This window comes from Gekko japonicus, unplaced genomic scaffold (genome assembly GCF_001447785.1).
Source record: "Gekko japonicus isolate JY-2015 unplaced genomic scaffold, Gekko_japonicus_V1.1 scaffold23, whole genome shotgun sequence".
Classification (NCBI taxonomy): domain Eukaryota; kingdom Metazoa; phylum Chordata; class Lepidosauria; order Squamata; family Gekkonidae; genus Gekko; species Gekko japonicus.
The window spans coordinates 309,399-335,647 of record NW_015163094.1 but is presented as its reverse complement, the minus strand read 5'-3'; the positions used below and the strand labels follow the sequence as shown (position 1 = coordinate 335,647).

General features: G+C 41.5%; 1 protein-coding gene across 1 annotated transcript in view; it reads right to left on the bottom strand.

The window, feature by feature from the left end:
• Nucleotides 1–26,249, bottom strand: part of LOC107106402 (dedicator of cytokinesis protein 1) — a 288,943-nt gene that overhangs the window by 175,675 nt on the left and 87,019 nt on the right. The window contains exons 4-5 of the mRNA XM_015406534.1: nucleotides 5,180–5,258; nucleotides 1,899–1,999 (exon numbers count right to left, since the gene is read on the bottom strand). Of these exons, the coding sequence (XP_015262020.1) occupies nucleotides 1,899–1,999; nucleotides 5,180–5,258 (180 nt within the window). The remainder of the gene's footprint in view (nucleotides 1–1,898; nucleotides 2,000–5,179; nucleotides 5,259–26,249) is intronic.

The following is a 26,249-nucleotide window of genomic DNA, read 5'->3' as shown; positions in this document are numbered from 1 at the left end:
ATTGGGGTACACTGGATAGTATTTTTTCTATGGACTGTTCTATGGACCCTTGGAGGGCTTGTGATTGTGGACTATGTAGGATAGTGTGTCTTTCAAGAATTATCGTTCTGTAGTTTGTGAGACTTTATAATGTACATTACATTTTCTAGAAGTATTGTATGTGTTTATATATTCAGTATATTTAATATATTTCTATGAGCATTATTATTTGTCTTTGATAAAAAAAATTGTTGAGAGAGTTTTACCTTTTCATTTGCAGAGAAGTTTCTGACAGCTTCTAGAACTTTTAAGATTGAGTACTCCCCCACCCCTCGGCATTAGGAGTGGCTGTATTTTCCCACTCAAAGGTCATGTGACGAAGGTAGGGTTGCCAAGTCTGAATTTTGCCGTAGCAGGGGACTCCCGGCTGGCGGCTGGAGTGCGCGCGCGCCGCATCCACATCACTCGGAAGTGACGCGACCACGCCGGGCACACTGGGGGTAGGGCCACAACCATCCGAGGGGAAACCATAGAGTTTTCCCTCAGATGACCGTGGCCCTGCCTCAGCGTGCCTGCCGTGGTCGCATCACTTCTGGGTGACATGCACGTCAGGGTGGGGTTCCCCCCAGGACCCAATCTGCTGGCGGCGGGGAACAGGCCTCTGGGGCAGGGGTTTCCCCGCCCCCTGGGGGGACTTGGCAAGCCTAGACGAAGGGGAGGGGGGAACATCCTGAGTCCTTTTTCTGCCGTTGCTTTGCTCTCACCACAGGAGTCTTTGTGAGACAATTTACCTCAGACTTACTTCTTCTACCATCCTTCAGGATGGCATTTCTTAACAAGTGTCTGGACTATGGCACCAAGATGGTGACTAATGATGAACATTCTCAATGTTTAGGTGAAAGGCATAATCCGGCTGCACGTAAGGCCTGCGCCATTTTTGCTCCCAAGGCCCAACAAGACCATGCCTTAAGATTAAAGGCTGCCCTCTAGGAGAAATTATTAGGAGTTCCACAAAAGGATTCCCCTCTTAAATGAGCCAGTGCCCCCGCTACTGGGGTACTCCCTAATGAACACTAGAGGTCTAGAAGCTGCCAGAAACTTCTCCTCTGCAGGCCTGCCCTCAGCACACAAAGATGAACAGGGGAAGCACAAGGTGGATGGTGCTTCCCTAAGGAGTATATTTGCAAGACAGTGCTCTAAATACCGGGGAGGGGGGCTGGAGTACAACTTTTAGCGGCCCTCACAAAAATATTGAAAACCTTCCCTATCTATTATTTCTCAGACTACAGTTTTAAAAAACTGAATACTTTATTATAGTCTAAGAAACTATATATATATATATATATACACATACACACACACACACACACACACACACCCCAAAACCACAGCAGTTAGGAAGATTAGTTACAAAAGGTCTTTAAGAATTAAGGCAGTAATGCAACACTCATGTAATGGGATTAGATTAAGCGCAAACCTAAAGTGGCTTTAAAAGTAGAGCTTTCTAATACTTTAATTCCGAATTGCCTTGATTCCCCCAAAACCACAGCAGTTAGGAAGATTAGTTACAAAAGGTCTTTAAGAATTAAGGCAGTAATGCAACACTCACGTAATGAGATTAGAATAAGCGCAAACCTAAAGTGGCTTTAAAAGTAGAGCTTTCTAATACTTTAATTCCGAATTGCCTTGATTCCATGAATATATTGTCAGATAAACATTTGCTTCATCCTATAATTTTGGATCTTGAGTAGAGTCAAAAGAATATGGTAAATACTTGATTCAGGGTTTCTGAACTAACCTTTCATCATACTATGATTGCATCTCAATAGATTCTGAATTTTGTAAAGCAGCTAAAATAATATTATGTTAATCAACTCTCAACTTCTTGTTCATGATTTTATACTTAGAAAGCAACTCACTTGTTAAGTATCTTGCCTCTTTTGGTACTTGAAAAGTTCTCAAGTTGCAGTGATTCTTGGGTAAGAAAAGCAACAGCAAGGTGGAAATAGTTGTTCCAAAGCTGCAAATCATAAACAGCACAAAAATTATTAGTCAGTATTAAATTTGGGGGATATCTGTACTACTGAAAATATATAAATAAGAAGACACCAAGCTCTTTTCATTCATAGTAACTGAATACTGCAGCATCACACACAGTTCTCATTAAACAAGCTTGCCCGTCTGCACTTACATTGAAACCAAAGATTTTGTGATGGTTCAAACAAAAACAAATGAGGAGTTCATTCAGGTCGATTTGTGTTGCACATAAAGTCAAGGAAAATTACCCAAAGAAAATTTCTCAATAGTAGGCTGAGGAACACGCGTGAAAGGCTGCTCTTTATGGTTCTACAGAACTCTAACAAAGCCACACAATGTAAAAGATCTGAAGCACAGCCACAGAATTTAGTTTCAGCAGAACACAGAAGAGAGGTTTCTGAATATTCCATGTCGAGTAAACAGGAAGTGATCCTATTTTTGCTTGATTGAGACTAAAGATAAATTCATATGCAAATTAATTAGAACACTCAAGCTCTCAGTAGGTTGCTAGCATGACTAAGTGTTGTAGGATTTGAATAATATCAGAATCAAGGGCAAATAGTGTTATTCAACTATAATTTTTGTAATGAATACTTTTAAAGTTTTAAGATGTGGTTATAAATAATTTGCATCACTTAATATAGCTGCATCAAAACTCAGCGACTAAAGATCTACAATAAACAGGTACACATCAAGTTTATTTCTTGTAACAGCAATATTTAAGACAGATTCATACAACCAGATTTATCCATCCACGGTATAATTGATCAGTCATTCAGTTATGAGTATCACATTGAGCTACTTTTGTAGATTGTGTCCCGAAAAGCACTTAATGTGAATACAGGGATGACACTAGTCACCAAAGACTCACCTATCAGTTCTAACTCAGATACAACTTTTCAACATTTCTGAGTTGTTCCTCTCCCTGCCAGAGCAGAGCCTTTGACCACTAATGATAATTTCATGTCTACAGGATAGGAACCAAGGCTCTCCTCATAACCAGAAACTGGAGATCATCATCTAAAAAACTGCTGCCAGCTTCCAAGCAGGCCACTATTTGAATTTTCCAGGGCCCGTTTGGTGTAGTTGCTAAGTGTGTGGACTCTAATCTGGGAGAATTGGGTTTGATTCCCCACTCATCCACTTGCAGCTGCTGGATGACCTTGGGCAAGCCATAGTTCTGTCAGAGCTGTTCTTGAAAGAGCAGTTTCTCTCTCTCAGCCCCACCTACCTTATGGGGAGGGGAAGGGGAAGGAGTTTGTAAGCCGCTCTCCTTTTGGTAGTGGAAGGTGGGGCATAAATCCAATCTCTTCTTTTTCTTCTTCTTTCTCAGAAACACAACTCACAGTGACTTGAGAGATGGCATGAAGTGATTTAGCTTGTGAACCATCACCTGGCTCAAACTAAAGTGAGGAAACACATGAACCCTTATCCCAACAGCCAAGGATCTTTACCCCAGTACGTCTAAAAGGGCAGCTGATACTTCACATTGTCAAGAACATAAAAGAAGCCAATGTTGGATCAGGCCAAAGGCCCATCCAGTCCAACACTCTGTCACACAGTGGCCAAAAATACCAGGTGCCATCAGGAGGTCCATCAGTGGGGCCAGGACACTGGAAGCCCTCCCACTGCCCCCCCAAGCACCAAGAAGACAGAGCATCACTTGCCCCAGCCTGAGAGTTCCTATTTATACCTTGTGGCTAATAGCCACTGATGGAACTCTGCTCCATATGTTTATCTAAGTCCCTCTTGAAGCCGTCCATGCTTGTAGCCACCATCACCTCCTGATGCAGTGAATTCCATGTGTTAATCACTCTTTGGGTGAAGAAGTACTTCCTTTTATCTGTTCTAACCCGACTGCTCAGCAATTTTATTGAGTGCCCACTGTTCTAACAGTGAAACACTCAAGAGACCTGCTTCTGCTGTCTGTAGATTTGTCTTGGCCTTTTTCTCTACCTGCCTTTGCATTATTCCACAGGAGGCAGGACTGACATCATCTTGAGCAAAACAAGATCAAAACAACCTAAACTGACAAAAATAGCATGATGGAAGGGAGAGAAACCAGTCTTGAAACAATGAAGAATTTGCCCTTAAAGCAGTTCATCTCCATTTCCTTCTTACAGGTTCTATATATACATTCTAGTATGTATGTGTGCATGGAAACAATTCAGGTTCCCATTCCCCGGTGGGAGCAGGGGATCCCCCAATTTTTGGGGCTCCTGCCCACTGCTGACCAGGTGGCCAGTGGGAGGAAATTACCTCCACGCCAATGCCATGTGCGATGCACCTGGAAGTGATGTCAGTGTGTCAGTGACATTGGGGGGGGGCGCTGATGCTCTGCTTTTTGGGGAAAACTCTATGGTTTGAGGCCATTTTTACCATGGAGTTTGACCCTGATGAGCTGACATCACTTCTGGGTGACGTCAGCACATCATACAATGTCTCTGTCCGCCACCAGAATGCCCCCTAAATCCCCCTGCAAGTGCAACAAGGGGACCTGGCAACCCTAGAAACAATAGATAAAAACAGGGAAGATGGCAATGGAACTTGTTATTTTTTGCCCAGTCATCAAGCACAGGAAGTTCTTTGCTGCTAAGACTCTATAGACTCCCTCTACTTGTGAATAAAAATGTTGCCCCATGTTTGTGACATACCCTCTAGACTTTTTCTGCCTATTCCATACACACATTCAATTTTGACTAGACCTCAGGCTAAATGAAACAGCTCTGTAAAGTTTAGGTGACCAAAGTGAACATTTTCTTGTTTAAGGGGGCTATTTGTGAGCCCTAGATTCTGCTTTTATCTAAATCCAACAGCACTCAGTCATGCTGGCAACCTACTGAAAGCATGAGTGGCAAATTCAGTAACCAATTAAACATTTGAATCCAGTGGCCAACAAACATTTATTCAAGGTATAAGCTTTCATGTGTAAGCACTGAAGAAGTGTGCTTGCACACAAAAGCTTATGCCTTGAATAAAAATGTGTTGGTCTTAAAGGTGCCACTGGACTCAAACTCTGTTCTGCTGCTTCAAATCAACACAGCTACCCACCTGAAATTAACCAATTAAAAATAAAATAGGTAAGAAATACAAAGTTAAAGGCTGGGAAGGAAGACAACTTAAATCAGCACAGAGCAGTGAAAACAATATTCACACTACTTACCTGTAGCTCAAAGTTGGCTTGATCAAGAAATTTTTTGTTTAGCATATCTGCATACTGATTAATTGCTCGCAGAAAGACTCTGAAAGATCAAGAGAAAATTACGTAATTACACACTTAGGCTTTGTACCTTTGTAAGTTTGGCATCCCAATTAGATATAAATTCTAGACTGTCTAGAAAGTAAAGTCTACTGCAGTGATTTGAAAAGCAGCATGATCTCACTACCATTAAACATGCAGGAATTATATGCAGATGTTCTCAAAATTAATCAAGAAAATTAGCATATGCAGAATAACAGCAGCAGAACCAATTCTTTGGATGAAATCATTTCTTTTGAATAGTACCAAGAGACTATCAAATGATCATTAACAATTCCATTTACTGATAAACAAAAGTTATTTGCTTTATAAAACTATATGTACTAATATGAATGGTTTAATGTTAAGCTATGTACTTCAATACAATAAAATCATCAGATTATGAACAATGGAATGAAATTGATAACTTATATAACCTTTTAAGGTATGTATTAGCTCATTAAAATGGGGAAAATACTTGCTATAATTGGTATAAATATAAGAATCTCCAAGCAGACATTATTGAGAAAATTCTATATTCTCATCTCAGCAACAGTAAAACATAATATTTAGTGCCCAAATCTCTGCTTTGGGGACAAGTGTCTCAGGCAAATTGTTTAATTGGTGTTATTAGAATGTCAGCTAATGCCTTGGTAAACTGACATGTCCTTTGAACAGACTGCAAAAACTGTAGGTCTGGACCATTATCTTTGAAAGCACTATTGTAATAAAGGGCAGACTCCAGGACTCTTTCTAAATGACCTCTCTCTTTTTGCACAGTAGTAATCTGTGCAAAGAACAGCTCACATTAGGACACAGATAATAAACTTAATTACTCGTAGTACATTTCAATACTGTGCAATAAAAGAAAGACTAGAAATTGAGGACATATGGAATTATGACACCTCTTTTACAGGAGAGTCAAGGCTCTAGACACTTAAGGATGACTCCACAACATGCTAAAATATTTCTTCTGTTCTTCTCTGCAATCAAGATTTCTTTTATGGATGTATGTATATGAATGCACTCCCAACTGTCTTCTGTTATATACATGATTTAAAACTCTCTTTTTACTCAAATACAAGTTCATTGTAAATAGGTTATTCATTCAGTAAAATCAAGCAATATCTGATCTGATATATATAAAGCCCTAAGATACTGGCACTTTCCAGCTCTCCCATTGGCTGTGCTGTGTGCTCCATCAGCTATTGGCTCATCAACCGCCACTCAAGAATACTCGCGTGCCATTGGCTGGATGCTGGGTATGTTCCTCTTCCCCGCTCTCTGCTGCCTCAGTCACTGTTCCCTGTCAGAACAAACTGCCAAAACGGCTGTCTCTCCTGACGAAGATGCTTCTGCATCTGACTGGCTAATGAAACTACTGTTCCCTGCTCAGGAAGAGGCTTCTACTGCTGCCACTTCTCCTGCTTGGCTCCTCCAAGGCTGGCTGGCTACTGAGCTGAGCCAGCAGCCATCAAGTAATTCCCTTCTCCTCCTGCTGCTGGGCTAATTTCCCCCCTCAGTGGCCATTGCTAGCTTGGTTCTGTCAGTGAAAAGGTGGGGGGAGGAGACCCTTTCAAGGCCTACTTTGGCCTTTGTGAGGAATTCATTGGGGCCAGTCCTGACTAGGGTTGACAGCTCCAGGTTGGGAAATTCCTGGAGATTTTGTGGTGGAGTCTATGTAAGCCAAAGTTTGGGGAGGGGAGAGTCCTCAGGTGAATAGAATCCCATAAAGTCCACCCTCCAAAGCATTTATTTTCTCCAGGGGGACAGAGATCTGTTGTCTGGAGTTTAATTGTGATATCAGGTGATCTTCAGGCTCCACCTAGAGGTTGGCTACCCTAGGCCTGGCAGCGCCCTCTAGATGACTTGATAACACCTGACTGGCATGACTTTACGAGGCCTGGCTGCTTGCTCCTGTTCACCAGCAACAGCCCCACTAGGACATTCAGTGTGGCGTAGCAGTTAGTACCTCAGAGCAGGGTCTGCCAGACCTAGGTTATGGCTGTTGGGCTAATTTTTCCCCTCAGTAGCCATTGCTAGCTTGGTTCTGTCAGTGAAAAGATGGGGGGAGGAGACCCTTTCAAGGCCTACTTTGGCCTGGCACTTTCCAGCTCTCCCATTGGCTGTGCTGTGTGCTCCATCAGATATTGGCCCATCAACCGCCACTCAAGAATACTCGTGTGCCATTGGCTGGGGGCTGGGTATGTTCCTCTTCCCTTTATGGTCAGGGACCTACCTACCTGAGGGACTGCCTTTCCCCACATGTTCCCCAGAGAGCACTATGGTCAGGGTCACAAAATCGTCTGGCCCGCCCTGGTCCCAAGGACACCAGGCTGGTATCAACCAGGACCAGGGCCTTTTCCGTGGCAGCTCCAACTTACTGGAAGGACCGCAAAAATGGAGCTCTTTCACCAGGCATTTAGGTAAGGAGCTGTGTTATCATCTATGCCCCGTGCCAATTCTGTCTGAATGCACTTTACCACAGCTATACCCAGGGGTCATTTCCTGCAGGAGTGCACAGGAGCGGAGCTCCGGCAGTAAGGAGCCCAGGGGACGGGCACATCCAACAAGTCCCACCCCCTGCTCCCAGCAGCCCTCAGTCAGAGCAAGAAGCAGCCAGGTAAATTGCAGAGCCCCCGTGCCACCCCGGTCCAAAACAGTCCAGTGGCACCTTTAAGACCAGGTTTTATTCAGGTACAAGCTCTCTCTCCTCTGCGAGGACAGATCTGCACATTCCCCCCACACAATAGCTAGCAATCCGAAACAGTCCAGTGGAGCCTGAGCGGTAAGTGTTGCCTTCTGACACACTTCCGGTGATGTCAGGGGGTGTGACATATGCAAATAAGTTATGCTAATGAGTTATGCTAATAAGCTCCTGCACCTCTTTTTCTACAAAATGATCCCTGGCTATACTGCCATCGTTATTTTAATGGTTTTAATGACTTTTGTGTATTTTATATGGATATTTATATTGTTGTCTTATCTATTGTTTCTTATGTAAGCCGCCCTGAGCCTGCCTCGGTGGGGAGGGCGGAGTAAAAATCAAATCAATCAATCAACAATATATTTACTAGGTAGAGGCTGCAGGGAGAGGGGAAGTGTTGGAAACCTGAGGTCAGAGGGGAGATAACAGTAGGTTGATGGTTGGCTGAAAAGAGACACGATTGTCAGCTCTAGGTTGGAAAATTCCTGGAGATTTGAGGGGTGGAGCCTGGAGAAGTTGGGGTTTGAGGAGGGGTGGGACCTCAGACAGCTCCACAGACTCTACCCTCCAAACCAGCCATTTCCTCCTGGGGAACCAGCTTGGCCAATCTCCAGGTGAGTGACAAACAATGGAAAAACAGTGATTTAATACACTGGTCTATATATTATAGGATATGAATGAATGGTGGCAGCGAGTGATTGGAATAGTGTTTAAGCCCCAACCTTAATAGCTCTGAGTAAGTGAAGTCATAGCTGACCTATGGTGACACTGTAGAGTTTTCAAGGCAAGAGATGTTCAGAGGTGGTTTGCCATTGCCTGATTCTGTGTCACAACCCTGGTATTCTTTGGTGGTCTCCCATCCAAATACTAGCCAGGGCCGAGCCTGCTTAGCTCCCAAGACCTGATGAGACAGTGCTAGCTTGGGTTATCTGAGTCACAACAATAAATTCATAGTAGATAGCTATTGTAGTTAACAACCCTCAACTCTATATTCAGAGGCAACATACCTCTGAATACTAGTTGCTGGGCAAGGGGATGGCAAACAGGGAAATCATGTCTTGATTGTGGGTTTCCAAACAGCACTTGTTCGGCTACTAGTAGAAATGCAATACTGGCTTAGATAGATCTTTGGTTTAATCTAATAGAGCTTTCACGTATTTTGATATTTAATGTTTCTTTTTGTTTTTAAATCCAGTAGTTTTTATAATGTTTCTCTTAGTCATACCAATTAATCATACCAGTTAATAATTCTGTCTTTCAAAACTAAAATAACCAATTAAAATCAAAAGGATAAGTTTTCTGTCTTTTTTTCCTTTAGTACCTCAACATAGTTATTTTTGCCATCAGTGTATAGTTCAATTCTTTAATTAATGATTAATGATCAGAACCCTCCCACCACTTAGCACATAATACCCTAGATGCTATGATAATTTCTCTGTGTTATGGAAAACATTTGTTATGTATAAGTAGCAAAAATAACATTGGTTCAGTTTGGTTCTCATTATTTCATTCGTTAATACCCACCCCCCACCCCCTGCAGCTTTAGGGCAGGCCCATCAAAGAAGAATAAAGATGACAATTTGAGAATGGCATTTGAAGACTGCCTCATTATACTCGTGTTTAATTTCATGTTTTAGGATTAGCAACAGGTCTCCCAGATTTCAGGATATAAGTCTTCCCCAGCCCTTCTACCTAAGATTTATAGGGTGGTTTTAAAACCAATATTCTGATTATTATTGTTGCCAAGTATGAATAAACTAGCTCTTGAATCATTCTTGTAATGCAACAAAGTTAGAGTCAATGGCTGCCCACCTTGATCTTTCTTGTAATGGTTATTCAACTTCTTGAATCAAAATCCAGCACAAGGAATGCAGGATTATGCATAAAATGATATAGCCACAAGAGGTTCAAGCCCAAAAGTGTACACTGTAGGCTTTTACAGTTTAGGGTTCTCTTTTAAACTCCAGCTTTATATTTTATTATGATGTAATGTTAGTGCTTTTAAGTAAGGAAAAAATGGAACACAAGGAGACACATCATGCTATAATTTTTTATACTTAACTGTATGACTCAATAATATGTTGTTTTGCAACAATATTTAGAAAGAAAGCATATTGTAGAAATCAGTACATTATAGGCTTGCCATTTCCCCACTGCTTGAAAATCCTTTTTCCAATATTCAGTTTACCTGAAGCAATTCAAATGCCATCAGCACCAACGAACCATGCATATTATATCTTGTTTCGTGTATAACTTTATCAAAGTGGGTAGCGTTGAAATACCTATATAATATCAAGCCATTTGGCAAACACTCTAGTCATATCTTCTAGTAAAACACATCAAATCCATTAGTGTGTATTAGTTATACACTAAATGAGATATAATATGCATGGTTCATTGGTGTTGATGCCATTTGAATTGCTTCAAGTAAACTGAATACTGGAAAAGGTATTTTCAAGTCTGTGAAGACTTTTTTAGCACAGTACATCACAGTTGTTTGTTTCCTTTCTACCTCCATCCCGTGATCTCTCTCTGTGGTTTGCATTTCCCCACTGCTGGCAGGGGAACCCCAGCTGGCACTTAATGGGGTGGGGGTGGGGACTGGAAGGGGCAAAATGGTATCTGTTCATCATGCTGTGACATCACTCCCAGCTTTGGCAGTAAAACTAAAGTTTTGGGTGAATCCTAGAGTCTCCAGTGCTGTGATGGTGTAACTTCCAGTGACATACCTGGAAGTGATGTCATGGCATCAGCAGACTTCATTTAAGTAAGCCTTGCCTCCCACAGTCTCCTGAGGGTTGCCAGTCACTGCCAACAAAACATTCAATCTTGATAATATCTTCTGTTACTTGTAACAGAACATAGTTCAGGATGCTAGTATCTCTCAACAATGTATTACATACAAGGAGTTGCACTCTGTACTGTGGTAATAAATTTAGGTTGAAGGCTTCAGCTGGGGCCTTCTGCCAGTGGCATCACTGCTAGGGAACAGGATCCTCCAGGATTGACTTGAAGGAAGTTTTCTTCCCTGACAACTACCTCAGACAGGAGATAACCTCCTGAAACAAATAAGGAAAAGCAAACAACAGAATTCAGCATTTACATGGGAGGGGTGGCATACACTTATTAGGAATCAGCGCCATTATAAGTATTTTGAAATATTCAGACAGGCCTGTGAGCTGGACAAAGGGTCACTGTCTTCTATAACTAGCAATTGTGGCTCAGTTAGAGATGTGAAGGCCCGGGAAAAAAATGGAAAAATTCAGGGGGGAAATATTTTTTTCCCGTTTTTTTTCCTGAAGCCTTTCTGTTTTTTCCCGAAAAATTGGAAAAACTGAAAAAAGAAAAGAAAAGAAAAAAAAATGATTATGTAACGTTTTATTTTAACATGATGAATAAAATATTTTATGGAGGTGTGATTGTCAGAAGAAAAGAAAAAGGTTTCAGTTTTGTTTTTGCATGTGGGTGGGTATTCTGTTTGTAATAACTGTTTGGATACACTATATTTTTAATATGCTAGTTGTGATAATTTCATGCCAAGTAAAAATGTCCATAGTCATATTTTATGTTCCTAGTTCCTAAAAAAGATGACTTTCAATCTAGAAAAGACAAAAGAAATGCTAATGTAGCATTTTTTTCAATTTTTCCGAAAATTTCCGTTTCCCCCCGAAAAAACCCAGGTTTTTTCCCGAGCTTCAAAATTTCTGGAAATTTTACATCTCTAGGCTCAGTGCAGCTAACAGTTCACAGCTGATGTGCAATAACAAAGCTTGTAGATTGAGATTCTGGTTCAAAGGTCATCATCCAAGATAAGAAACTGGATGTCCTTACATAGAATAACTGCCCAAGAGGGATTGCTTTTGGAGAGTCTGCTCGAAATTCAACCAGGGAAAGTGTTTTTGAGTATATTGCAATTGAGATAGAACATAGCTACCACAAGCAGGGTTTGTGCAGGACCAACCTCCAATACCAGTGAATCAGGCTATTATCCAAACTACTTATCCTATGACTGAACCAACTCTTGAGTCCAGCGAACTTACTGATGTCCTACCAAAGAATGCCAGATATTATTTCTTGGAAGGTTTTATTAAAATTTTCAGATTTCATATACAAATACACATGCGGCTATGGAAACAAAGAACTTCAGATATACACAAAATTTGGAATGTGTCATGGCCAAGAACTGAGTGAAGGAGTCAGGGACACTGACAGGTACTTAGCCCCATGTTTCTTTACTAATCTGTGATTCTGTCCACTACACTAAATGTGGTACTCCGAAAACTTTAGGTTAATTCATCAATTTTCCTACTTTAAGGATGCCTGTTAATTACACTGACCTGTATCCTACCACTCCTCTAAGCATAGTAGCCATTCCCCCAACAGAATTTCCTGCAGCCTAAGAAAGGATACTCCTAATCAGGGCCTTAAAAAAAAAAAAGAGGTGCCAGAACTCTCAAGAGGGAAATGAAGTTTTCAATCTGTACACTGAAAACTCATGAACTTTTAAACATTTTAAAAAGAATTTTGTCGAAGAGGTTCCAGAACTCTGTTCCGGTGTGTTCCCCCAGAAAAAAAAAGCCCTGCTGCTCACCATGTACCATGACTTCTGTTGTGCATGTTACACTTCCTTCAGTTTTACAGTGCAGCTAACTAGTGTCATATATGACACTCAAGTGTATCCTAAGCAGAGTTGCACCCTCCTAAGCCCATTGATTTTAACATATTTAGAAGGTTGTGATTCTGTTTAGGACTATAGTCTCATTTTAGATTGCTAACACCCCCCTGAACTTTAGTCTTTTAGATTTCAAGTTCCAGGAAGTTATTAGTCTACATAAGGCCATGTCAGTGGGCTGTTCTTTTGCCTGTATGGTCTCTGTGAATTTTAGCAAGACTGGCCTAGAAGCCACACACTAACTGGATGAGCCTCAAGGCTCCCAGACATGCAACTTAGAGAACTTGTTGGTAAACTTCCAGGGCACTGCCAGTATATGGGGAGAGATAAAGGCAGAGAAGGCCAAAATTCTACCTGCTAGGGAATAGATTTGCACACTTGTGGGAAATAAACATAGGCACATGAACAAAAATGAAGTGCTCTCTTAGGTAGCTAAATCATGACTTGCCTAAATGTTTTGAAAGCCCACAAAGATGTCTAAATAAATTAGGTCATACTAGGAAGATATCTGAACTTTACATACTGGGTCATCACGTCAGGGTGTGAATCATTTTTATGATACACTCAAAAGAGCTTTCCGTAATATTGTCATTAAAATAATATTCAATTAACAGAGATCTTTCAGTACACAAGATCTTGTTTCAATGGATAGATCTTTAAAAACCTACTCTTTCAATAATACGTACATGTTCCCCCAAAAGCAAAAGGGTAAAACAGGGTTGCACTGTGTGACTGTTTTTCATCAAACGTCTTCTGTGCAGGCAAAGACTGAAACTGCACTTGCCAAGGCCAACCACAGAAAAGAATTACCTAGCTTTACAACACTTGCGGGGGTGCTCTTCCTCCACAGTGCAGGAGGTGAAGTTTTCCCACTGAAACAGTCACATGCCAGGTGGGAGGAGTGCTTTCTTCCTTCAGGTCTCCCAAGATACAGAAACTCCAGAAGAAAGAATAAGCAGAAGAGAGGTCACAGAGGGGGCCAGGAGGGAAGGAATGTGTGCCTTGCACAGAAGACATTTGATGGGAGTCTAACAAGCTACTCACTAAGGAGGTAGGAGTGAGGTTCTCAGCAAAAGAAAGCATGTAATATGGCCTTTCCCACTGCTAACTCCTTTCTTTAATGTCCACAGAGTAATGACCTACAAAAGTGTCAAATGAAGACCATGAGGCCATGGAGAGAAGCTACTGAAAAAAAGTTAAGCTGTAGTGCAATGTGTCCATGTTGGAAGGGACAAGACACTCAAGCTTGCTGATAACACAGTTTAATGGTGATCACAATCCATCTGAGCAAAAGCAGATTTGCCTTTACCGGGACCAGAATGACAAAGAAGAGATACGGATCTTTTCAAAATGAGTGTATTCTTTCTAAAAATAATAATAATAAAGCTCTTTTAATATCCAATGTGTTCAGTGTATGTTTCATATCTGATGAGGGCAGATATGGTAAAGTGGTATCTTGTGACAAATGAAATGTAGACACAACTTTAGGAACAAATTGGAGACTGGGATGCAAAACCACCTTTTCACCATGGAACTTAATAAAAGGACAATTTGCATGGAGTACTGTTAGTTCCCCAACTCTTCAGGCAGAAGTAATAACCACTAGAAAACAGACTTTTAGGGAAAGTAAAGTAGGAAACAAGTAGCCAAAGGCTCAAGTAGATTACACATCAATTGACACAAGACTAAAGAAAGGTGGTACTATAAGGACCTTAGGTTTGAAAATGTTAAATATCTCTTTCATAAACCATAAGAATATAAGAAAAGTCCTACTGGATCAGACCCCTAGAACATCTAGTCCAGCATCCTATCTCACCCAATGGCCAACCAGTTCTTCTGGATGGCCAACAGCAGAGCAGAGAGGCTGAGGCCTTCCCCTGATGTTGCCTCCTAGCTCTGGGATTCAGAGGCTTAAGCCTCTGAATGTGGAGGTTCCTCTCAGTCACTGTGGCTAGTAGCCATTGATAGACTTATTTAGAAGTACGGTACAACAAAAATGTTTTACCTTCTTTCAGAGCATAAGAGGCTGATATGGCAGCCAAATCCACCTTTAGGGAAGATGAGGTAAAACCAGAGGACTTTAGAGTGAGAACATAACATCAAAGACAAGGGACAGGTAGAAGAGGAAAACCTCTGCCAGTTGTGGTAAGAAATATTGAAAGCCAACTAAGTTTATAAATCCACATATGTATATCTGCCTCTGCTCTTGCTAGCAAAACTGGCTTGACCTTTCTTTCACTGAATATGTACTCAACATTACATTCCCAGGCCCAGGGGCGTGTGAGACTTTACAATAAGCAGCTGGCTTGGGAAGTGGCAGAACCCCAATAAAGATGTGTGGCCATTTGGACACCTGGCAAGATAACACTAGCTTCCTGAGAGACAGAGAGTTCACACACATACCCCGCTTTTCATCTCTCTAAACATCAAAGCACAGTTTATTTCCCTGATTGGGGGACACCTGGATGACACTGTATTGATCCCTTTGGACTTTTATTGTGTGAGACCAAGGAAACAATATTTCCTGTAATACAACCTCATCTTTTAGGAAGCAATTTTCAGATAGGCAATTTCCACTTCCATGCTAATCAACACCTGATATGATCATCAAAAAGAACTCCTCCTTTGATGTTGGGTTTAAAATACTGGTCCAGAGCCCACAGACTTCAGCTGAATCCGAAAGGATTCGGTTAGAGAGTGCCTCTCGACGCGCATGCATGGGGTGGAAAAAAACTTTGTTTTGCATGTTTATTTTTCTGTGTGTATGTTTAGGAACTATTAATGTTTTGCTATAATAAAGATAAGTTTTATTTTAAGAAGAGACTAGTGAATTCCAAGCTTGCACTTCTGCCTATGGTAAGGGGCAACACAGGAGACACACAACTGAGGGAAGGAGGGGGGAGTGTGGGTGACAGGGTTAAACACACACCCACACACCCAAAATTCTTACAACAAATGGTGCTGTGACTAACGGAGCTCTTCTGCCCCCAAGAAGCTTGGATTGGTGAGTATGATTTTCTTTTATCTATTCTTTATTCATGGAATTCCCAGGGGAGCCAGGTGTGAGGCCCTGGAAGAGCTAGAGAGAGCTGGTGGAAATTGTGTTTAGCGCGCTGTAGAGGCCCAGGAACATAGCAGCCGGTCTGCCTGTTGGTCTGGAAGGTGTTAGCTTAATTAGTAAGCGCACAAGGAAACCTGTTTCTGTGTCAGCTTGTTGAGATTTTTCCTCGCTGCATGGTTACAGGCTGAATATCACACCAAACTGTGGTACTCTGTTAGCCATGTCGGTCTTGGCTCTCATGAGGCGCAGTCAGGTACTCTGAAACCTGCTTTTTGCTTTGTCTTTTTCCTCTGTCATAGGTAATAAGTTTATAAGTTTATGGGTGGGATATGTGTTTTGTGTGATTGCGGCTATTACTTTATGATTTTCATGAAGCATTGTTAGGTGGTTTTGTAATGTTTTCTCGCTATTTCTTGTGCAGCTAAAAATATTCCTTCCCTATTTTCTGTTGGAATCCTGTAGCCAATTGTGTTTGGGTCCTTTTAAACCCAAAAATGGGGGATTGTGGTAAGAAATATTGAAAGATGGAAGTATTTGGGTTTAAAATGAACCAACTAAGTTATGAATTCCATATACAATATCTGGCTCTGCCCTGGCTAGAAAAAGAAAAAAAAAACAGGCTTGACCTTTCTTTCACTGAATATGTACTCAACATTACATTCCCAGGCCCAGGGGCGTGTGAGACTTTACAATAAGCAGCTGGCTTGGGAAGTGGCAGAACCCCAATAAAGATGTGTGGCCATTTGGACAAAAAAAAACCAGGCTTGACCTTTTTTTCACTGAATATGTACTCAACATTACATTCCCAGGCCCAGGGGCGTGTGAGACTTTACAATAAGCAGCTGGCTTGGGAAGTGGCAGAACCCCAATAAAGATGTGTGGCCATTTGGACACCTGGCAAGATAACACTAGCTTCCTGAGAGACAGAGAGTTCACACACATACCCCGCTTTTCATCTCTCTAAACATCAAAGCACAGTTTATTTCCCTGATTGGGGGACACCTGGATGACACTGTATTGATCCCTTTGGACTTTTATTGTGTGAGACCAAGGAAACAATATTTCCTGTAATACAACCTCATCTTTTAGGAAGCAATTTTCAGATAGGCAATTTCCACTTCCATGCTAATCAACACCTGATATGATCATCAAAAAGAACTCCTCCTTTGATGTTGGGTTTAAAATACTGGTCCAGAGCCCACAGACTTTAGCTGACTCCAAAGGAGACAGCCAGGGAGATCTCTCGATGCGCTTGCATGGGGTGGGGAAACTTTGCTGCATGTTTTACTTTTCTGTGTGTTTTATATCAAATGTTTAGGAACTAGGGCTCTGAATGTTTTGCTATAATAAAGATAAGTTTTATTTTAAGAAGAGACTAGTGAATTCCAAGCTTGCACTTCTGCCTATGGTAAGGGGCAACACAGGAGACACACGAACTGAGGGAAGGAGGGGGGAGTGTGGGTGACAGGGTTAAACACACACCCACACATCCAAAATTCTTACAACACCAGTCATCCATGTGGAGAACCTTTTCCACTTGTAAGCATAGGAAGTACGAGTGGACGTTTTGTGAGCATTCAGGGAAAAAAAACATTAGTAACTTGCTGAGAAAATTTCAAATCCAGGAAATTATCAACCACCGCATGAGGCATAACCTGGTAATGTCATGGTGTAAGACTGACCTCCTGTAGAGGAGGTTGGGGCATGCAGACGATGTATGTAATGTCCCTTAGCTAAACTGCACGAGGGTTGAGAACCATAGTTATTGAGGCCAAAACACAGCCTCTAGAATACAAAGAGAATTCTCTGCACAGATATTGCAAGGAATCTTGCCAATCAGGGGAATTTGGGAAAGACATATTCCACCAAGGGATCTGAACATCCCTAACAAAATTTGGGTTAATCCCAGCCATGGAGCAAAAAATGTATGCCTTTGCATTTTCACTTGTTGCAAAGGGGTTCACATATCAGAATACTCACTGATGGAAAATTGGTTGGATAAAATTGTCTACAATGGACCACTCATGGTGAGAGTATGGACCTCTGTTCAAAATGTCTGTTCAGGTGTTGTTTGTGCCAGAGCTGTGGATAGCTTGCAAGGTGGCCCTGCACTGAATTTCCTAGTTCCATAAGGAAGTTGCTTCTGTGCATAGAACTATGAAGGCTGTAGTCCCTTTGTTTGATCAGATAATACATGGCTGATGTATCATCTGTTTGAATTTAGATGACCTTGTTATACAAGGGATCTGAAAATTAAACAAGGACATAATAAATAGCTTTAAGTTTAAATACATTAACATGTAAATTTATTTCAGTGAGGAACCAAACACCACTCACAAATGCCTCACCAGAGTAAGACCCCCCAAGCCCAATAATGAAGCATCAGAAGTGGCTGAGTTCAAAATTGAAAACCAGTGAACAGACTGGTATCACCAGACCATCACAATAGGGATCTTATTACCTTGCATAGGATGGCAAGTTTAGCATTCTGTGAATTAACATAAGAAGAAGAGCCATGGCTCAGTGGTAGAGCATCTGCTTTTTTTTTTTAAGCCCCCGGAGGGGATTTTTTATTTATTTTTATAATACTACATAACTACCAAGAAAAATTGGGGATAGGGTGACTACAATTAAGGGAGAAAGAAAAGATAACCCACACTAAACTAAAAACCCAAGGTTAGGAGATTATTCCCTGTTAAAATGCTGTTAGTAAGGGAAAAAAAGCTGTTAATAAACAATATACTTTGTGAGATCCTGTCTTTCTAAGCTTATATGTTAGATTGTTACTTGTTATGAGAAGATTTCCCGAGCATCTCCTCTCGCTCGCTTCATAAAGGCAATTTGCAAAGTCCTTCCGCCTTTACATCTATGCTAAAACTCTCTAATTTCTTAATATCTTCTTAGACGTTCACTGCAGCCCAATCTTCTTCTATCCAAAGGAATAAAACCGCTAGTCTTAAGCCTCTTTCGCTCTGGTCTCAGGATCCAATGGCTTCTCACTGATTTCTTGATTATGAAGGGTACCTCCAGCTCCTTTTTCTCCGCAGACTTTAAGATGACACTTTCTAAGAACAGAGAAGAGGTTAACTTCTTGTAAACTTCTCCTGTTTCTCTTGTGCTTTTTCTTCTTCGCCCTAGGGATTCTTGCACATTTGCAATCCTTTTTCTTCTTTTCTCATTGAGATCGTTGCTTATTTTAGTGTCTATCTCATTTGTTTTATGAGCCCTCAATTCAGTTTTTTCTCCACTCGCCTCCTGGAATTGCCGAGACACAAATCGTTATCTTGGCCAGCTGTTGGTTAATACCAACAATTTGCTCCAAGATCGGCTTGATGGCTTCTGCTACTAGTGCAGTGACGTCAACTTCCTTTCTTCTCCTCAGAGTTTTCGCCATCTTATTTTCTTTTAAAAAATAAATATTTGCTGCTTCAACGTTTTAGTTTCAGTAAAGTGTCTTTCTTCCTGGCTCTGCCAATCGCATACGTTGTTAAAAGCTCATGGAAATCTCCCACAACAGGCTTACACACTTGCAGATAAAGTCTTTCAGAAGAATCGGTTTACATCTGTCTTTCTCCCCCTCCCCTCTACCGTTTATGTAAACACTTCAAAGAGGCACCCCCTCCAACCACTTAAGGGGTTTGGGGGGGGATTTCACTTCATATATCTGTTTACTCTCTCCCTCCCCCTGCTTGTTTATGCAAATGCATTGAGAGGCGTCCCTCTCTCAGCATGCTATTGCTCAAAACGTTTTTCCTTTGAGGGGGATGGGATTTTCTTCTGAAGACAAATCACTCGTTTCACTCACAGTTCACTCCGTAACTCACAGTTCATTGATGGTCTTATCTTGACCCCGCTTTTAATCGCTCCTCTGCTAGATCTCCTGCGCTTGATCGGGTCGACACAGCTTGTGGCCTCGCAAAGAGGACACAGTCAGCGAGAGGGACCGTCAGGGTGGAGGGGAGCCTCCATTTCCCTGCCATCTGCAGGAAAAGAGGCTCACCCTCAAAGCCCTATGGCTTGGAAGCTCTCCCTGAACTTCCACGGAAGCACAGAGCCTGCTGCGCCTCTCCCCCTCGCTGCTGGGAAAGGCGTCCGCCATCGTTGTGTCGTTAACCCCGCCTCCGAGCATCTGCTTTTTATGCAGAAGGTCCCAGGTTCAATTCCTGGAATCTCTAGTTAAAGGATCAAGCAGTAGGTGATATGAAAGAACACTGCCCCACCAGTGTGAGTTGACAGTACTGAGCTTTATGGACCAATTGTCTGATTCAGTATAAGACAGCTACATATGTACCTAACAGATGAGTTGCAGGCCTTTAAAACCCAATTTTCAAGTCTGATATCTTCATTTGGAGCTATAGAAGTGGTATCCCCCACAGTCTCATTTGCTGATAGATCTGAAGGGAACTCAGAACTATGTTTGGATCAGGTAGCATCAGTGTACTCTTCTGAATCTGAAGCACATTGGGAAGGCTGAATGGATCCAGGATTGTAAACAATGGACGATCTTGAGCTGCTGAGGTGGAAGTTGATGGAACCACAGGATAATAGGCACAGGATAATAACAATCTCCCCTGTCAGTTACGTATGCTGGAGAGGAAAAATACAGGTATGGTTGCCACAGCACCAGTGGGAAAATGCAGGAGCCCTGTAATCAGCCTTTTCCAAAGAAACATGACTAAGGTTCTTACCTGATGTTAAGAGTAAGGAGATGTTTTCCCTGACTGACCTCACTGTCAGACTGAGAATCAGCTTGCACATGCAGGTGTGGAGATCAGTGTTACCTCTAAGCAGAGTTAGTGTGAGCTAGCTCACAGTTTTTTAGCTTCCAGCTCACACATTTTTGTCTTAGCTCAGGAAGGAAGGCTCCAGAGAAAACTAATTTGTGCAGTAGCCAAATCACTCGCTCACAACTTTAAGGCCAGTAGCTCACAAAGTGGAGCTGGAGACAGAATGGGTTTGACATCCTCCTGACGGATAGGTTCCAAGATGGTAGGGGTAACTGGAGGGGCTATGCCCACATTCTTAGGTAGGGCCAGAGCTGAGAGGGACTTATTCTTGTGCTATGATTTTGTTTTAGCCTTTTTAGAGAGAAGTTCCAACAAACTCCTATGAGAGGCAATGGGGACCGGTGATGCAGATCTGCCAAAGCAGATTCAAGGCTGGAATTGATGGAGTTGAGGCAACAGACTTGGCCTGATAAGTATGCTCCATTTGCTGCTTGGGGGTTCAGAACCAGAAAGTGTCTTTTCCTACATCATCAGCTTTAGAAGTGAACTGCTAACAGAGGTGGCAAGTAGAGAAGGTGTGGACTCACTGAGGCTGGCCTGTGATATGCAGCCCTAATGTGAGGCTGCAAAGAAGACCAAAGATGAACTTTCTCTTCTGCTGAATGGCCTGGTACCATCTCTGGCAAGATGAGTTTGCTAACAAGGGTGCTTGTTTCTGGTCTGATAAGCAAGCTATGATCAACATAATCAACTCAACAGCCAGTACTCTGCATCTCGGTGAAAACTTAGTCTACTTAGGCATTTTATTATGGCATATCTGGCAGTTAATGTAAACATTTCAATGCACCACATCCCTGGCTTGGACAACAGCACAGCAGATGCTCTGTCTTGTTTTGAGGCAAAAAGATTCTGCCCTTTGGTTCCTGGCACCAATCTACATCTGGATACCGTGCCAGAGAATGTGTGAGCTCTTAGCAACAACACAATTTAGACAGTATTAAATTAACTAGTTCCAGCTATGTAGTCCTCTTTGTGACCACATTTGAGGCAATCAGGAATTTCCTGGTCTGCTGGGGGAAGTCTCCATTAATGATCCAATCTCAAAGGCTTTGCTGTAGAATATATAGTCCTTTTGAAGAACAATAGTTTAGACTCCAAGATGTATGGCTCACTGCCATATTTTTTTTCATTAAGGCCAATGGTGTCCTGGACACCTATAGCTCCGCTATGTCCATGGTAAATTTCTTAGAGGCTTCAGGAATACTCTCATATGGAAAGATAAGGCAGATAAAATATGAGCTGCTCAAATAGCTTTGCTACTAGTCTATGAGGTTTTCTTGTTCTGAGAATCTTCATAACTCCCCTTTTCAAGACCCCGAGGGTGGATGAATTTGTAACAAGCTTCAAGTCTCACACATTGGACAGGGCATTGTAGTCAGTAGGCAAAATCAATAGCCTCCTCCCAAAAGATTGTTGATCACCTCAGTAAAGAAGTAAATGTAACTGTTTCCCTTGCTCGAAAGCCAGTTGAATCCAACTCTAGGGGGCGGTGCTCATCTCAATTTCCAAGCTGAAGAGCCAGCGCTGTCCAAAGGCGTTTCCATGGTCATGTGGCCGGCGTGACTAAATGCCAAGGCACGTGGAACACTGTTACCTTCCCACCAAAGCGGTACCTATTTATCTACTTGCAATTTCTTGCTTTCGAACTGCTAGGTTGGCAGGAGCTGGAGCCAGACACGGGAGCTCACTTCGTCCCATGGCACTAGGATCTTGAACTGCTGATCTACAAACCTTCCAATCTGCAGCTCAGCGTCTTAACATCTGAGCCACCGTCTGAGCATTCGCCAAATGCTATGGCCAACCCCAGGATGGAGGAATATCAGTTTGTTTACATGTATTACATAATGCACTCATTTTATAATTTACATAATATTAAAAATCAGATGTGAAAACTGCACACAAGGTAAAAACTTGTAGATATGTATTGCTATAAATAATAAAAATGTTAGTTTTAAGAAAGCAGAGGCAAAGGTGTACTACAGAGCAAGAAAAAAGGCTGCAGTCAAGATGGTTGTTGGGAAAGAAGCTGGATCCTCTTGGACCATAAATGGAGTGACTTCACAGAAGGGATTTTTGTGATCACTCCCCAAAACTGTTCACTACAAAGCTGATCACTACAGCTCCCCAAAACTATTTCTAAGAGATAAGGAGCCCTCAGGAACTATGTGGAATGCTATATTGGCACCTGCTGATAAAAGAAGGAAATGAGCCGAAGCCATGTTTAGTTGCACAAGTTCTGCTGATTTCCCCTTCTGGCTGTAACTTCTCCACACATATGCTGCATAGCACTTTAATGCTAAGGGGCTTTTCAGAGAGTGTATAGGGCTACAGTGGGAAGAATGACATACCAAAATATCTCTTCTGCTCTGTTTGTATTTATAAATTCTAAGATAAATTCTAAATTCATAGTTTGTCATTGAGACTACTGGTTAGGAATAAAAATGACCTCCTGTGGCTAATCATGTCTTTAGCCTCATAAATGCTGCAACGATCCACTTCTTGCATGTTCACAGCGGGTGTACAATCTTTCATGGCTTGCTGAAACAGCCCCACAAAAAACCCTGAAGTTACTTTTTGCCACACATCTACATCTTGAATTTTGAAATCTAACATAAGGTGTTTTTTTTAAACTATAGATAGCATAACATAACCATTTAAATTGATTTAAGTGAGATTTATGGATGGAGGTATCAGTTTGCAGTCCCAATTACCATCAGATCAATGTTTTGTCCAATTCAGGATATTTTGTCATAATTTTTATTTATTGGACTTTTATCTCAGTCTTCCTTAGAAAGCTCAAGCAGTTTACATGGGGGTTCCCAGTCCTACCTGGGAACTGTTTCGATTCACACCTGCTTAGTTTCAAGAGTACTAGAATATTAGGCATTCCCAAATAATGCATAAGATCATCCACTGTGAAACAATGCACAAAGTGCCTGAAAAAAAATGTGAATCTGTAATTGTATCTATTTTAAATATTTATAGCCAGCTTTTCTCTTAAAAGTCTCCAAAGCAGTTCATAGATTAAAACTACTGTTAAATTATAAATCCAAAATTAAACCTGCTAAGAAAGACAATCAAAACTACAAAACCCCTGTAAACAAGCAGATAGTGATTAATAAGCCAACAATCAGTAAATCACAAAGCAGTAAAACCCACTGGTTAACTCTTAAAAGACTTGGTGAATAGGAGTCTGAAAGCTAAAAAGGCTGGCAGGTTGTCTGGGGAGGCTGTCACTTTTTATTTAATTCCCCCCCTTAATTTATAGCCCAGCTTACTCTCCAATGGGGACTTAAAGCAGCTTACATCATTCTCCTCTCCTCCATTTTATCTTCACAACCAGGCTCTGAAATAGGCGGAGTGTGTGTGACTGGCCCAAGGTCAGTCACCTAGCTTTCATGGCAGAGTGGAGATCTGAACCTAGGTCTCCCGGATCCCACTCTTTACTCACTACTCCAAATAAACTGAGTAGTTGCTTAAATTGATGGGAAGATGATTAAATCAAGGGTAATTCTCCCCCTCACAAACACACACATACCTGCACATCACCAGATGCACACCTTAATGTGGCGAGGGGGGCTGTATGTGCCAGTGAAGCTGGGAGCAATATCGTAAGGAGTCTGGACTTGGTATATACTGAGATGAATAAATTTATTCAGCTGAATATGGACTGGAGATCTGTACTTGGGTAACAGAATAGCCCCAATAAAAGCCAATATTAAACCCACTGGGGGTAGGTCATCACACAGCAAAGTGTGATGCCACACCAAGTGCTAGTGCCTTTATATCATGTTCAAATTTGATTCCATGTATATTTCAAAAACAATGCCTGGAATTGTGCTTGAGGGGAAAAGGCAGTGAGTGCAGATCTTCTAACACTAGTGATGTATGTTCCAAGTGGTAGGCTTCAATTAGAAATCACATTTTGCCATATTCTGCAGTTGCTGGGCAGAGAGGGGCTGCAAATAGTGCAGCTGCTGAAAGCTGATGAAAACGCTTCATTCCATGGACATTACTTGAACATCCAATGTAAGAACTGGTTCTAATAGCGACCACTAACAGGGATCTTACTTTCTCAAGGGAATCATAACATTGGAAGGTGTGTTGTAGGTGTGTGTGTTGTAGTTTCCTACCCTATGCAGGAAACACAAAGCTGGGGAAATCTCTGAAAGATGGCTGTCAAATGAGTAAGTTAAATGGAAGTTCTCACTCTGAGAATCTTGAAATGGGTAATTCTCATCTGTCCATCAATGAGGCAGGACTTAAAAACTTTGGCGCCCCCATCCAGGACCCGCCGCCCCATCCAGGACCCGGCGCTCTAGGCCAATGCCTAGTTGGCCTGGCGGGAGAGCCGGCCCTGGTTAATCGCCAAGAATAGTAAAATCAATGGGGATGAATTTTTGATCTAAAAATAACTGGAAAACTATGCACTGAAAGCATTTAAAAAAAAAAAAAGCAGGCAAGCTCTACATTGGACCTGAGGAAAATGCTATGTTTCAAGTACTTTACAGAGCCTGTCAAGGGAATTTCTTCCTTTCTGCTGACAGTTCTGTAGCTTGTACATTAAAAGTTACCAGAGATACCCACAGTTTACTGCATATAAGGCTTCTTCAAATGCATGCTTCAGCTAAATGTTTGCATATTTACTATCCACTGCAATTAGGTATAATGCCATCTTTGTAACATCTTTTATTCTGCAATCATAAAGTAGAAAAACTATAGTACCTTAGTATAAAGTATTTTAAGTTTCTGAAATATCCATCACAAAACACTAATGTGGGGATAATTTTTCAAAGCAACCGTTTGTTGGACACTACAGTGGTGTCAAAACAACAACACCCCCCATATTTACACTTCTTCATTGGTGTTAAGGTCAGAAATTAGCTATACCTCTACAGCAGCCCATTTCCCCCCAAAGGCATCTTCTTTCTACCTAATTCAAAAGGTAAAATTAATATATGATGTGCCAATTTCTGAGGAAAAATATTAGCTGAAGAGATTTCTGCCTCTGATCCCATTGCTTGTGTTGTTCTTGATTAGGCACCAATATTTACCAAAGACTCAATGCTCAGAGAGACAAATGTTTTGTAACATATAAACCAGAGGAGAAATCGTTAGAAAGAGAAGTATAAAAACAATGTCCCTTGCCCGTCAAAAGCAGCGTAATGGAAAACAGCAATACAGCTGTGAAATCGGTTCTGCTTTGTTGGTCTGCGAGTACTTGTGTTGCTGACATTGCTGTAAATGGATCACTAATGCCAGGAAAGAGAAAAAGCTTATTGAAGCTTTAGGTAATCTTCCTTTTGAGTCGCCCAATAGCTGTCACATTTTAAAGTGAGACATAATATCTTCTTTAGAAAGTGAGAAAAGGGAGACCCTAAAGGGATCCTGGACAACAAAGTAACAAAGTATGGGTAGCATATGGAAGGAAAGGGCCAGATGCTGTACCACCAACCTTTGCCTACACTTTCTTCTCAATATCACTTATGAAATTACTGCAGGGTATAACCTGTATCCAAGCAAGTAAGTTGCTTGTTCCCTGCTATGGAGGTGTTCTATTGATGTTTTATACCTAAAATGAAGCAGTCTGCCAAGCATTAGTGCAGCCTAACCTCCATTTATTTGAGTAGGGTCTCCTCTACAAGTCCCTTTAAAAAAGAATGGTGTATGAAAAGCTGCTGCAGTACTTGCTGCATTATGCTCATTATTTGGCTATTTACATGCCTTTATCATTAAATTGCTTTCTGCAAATTGATAAGGAAGCAGGC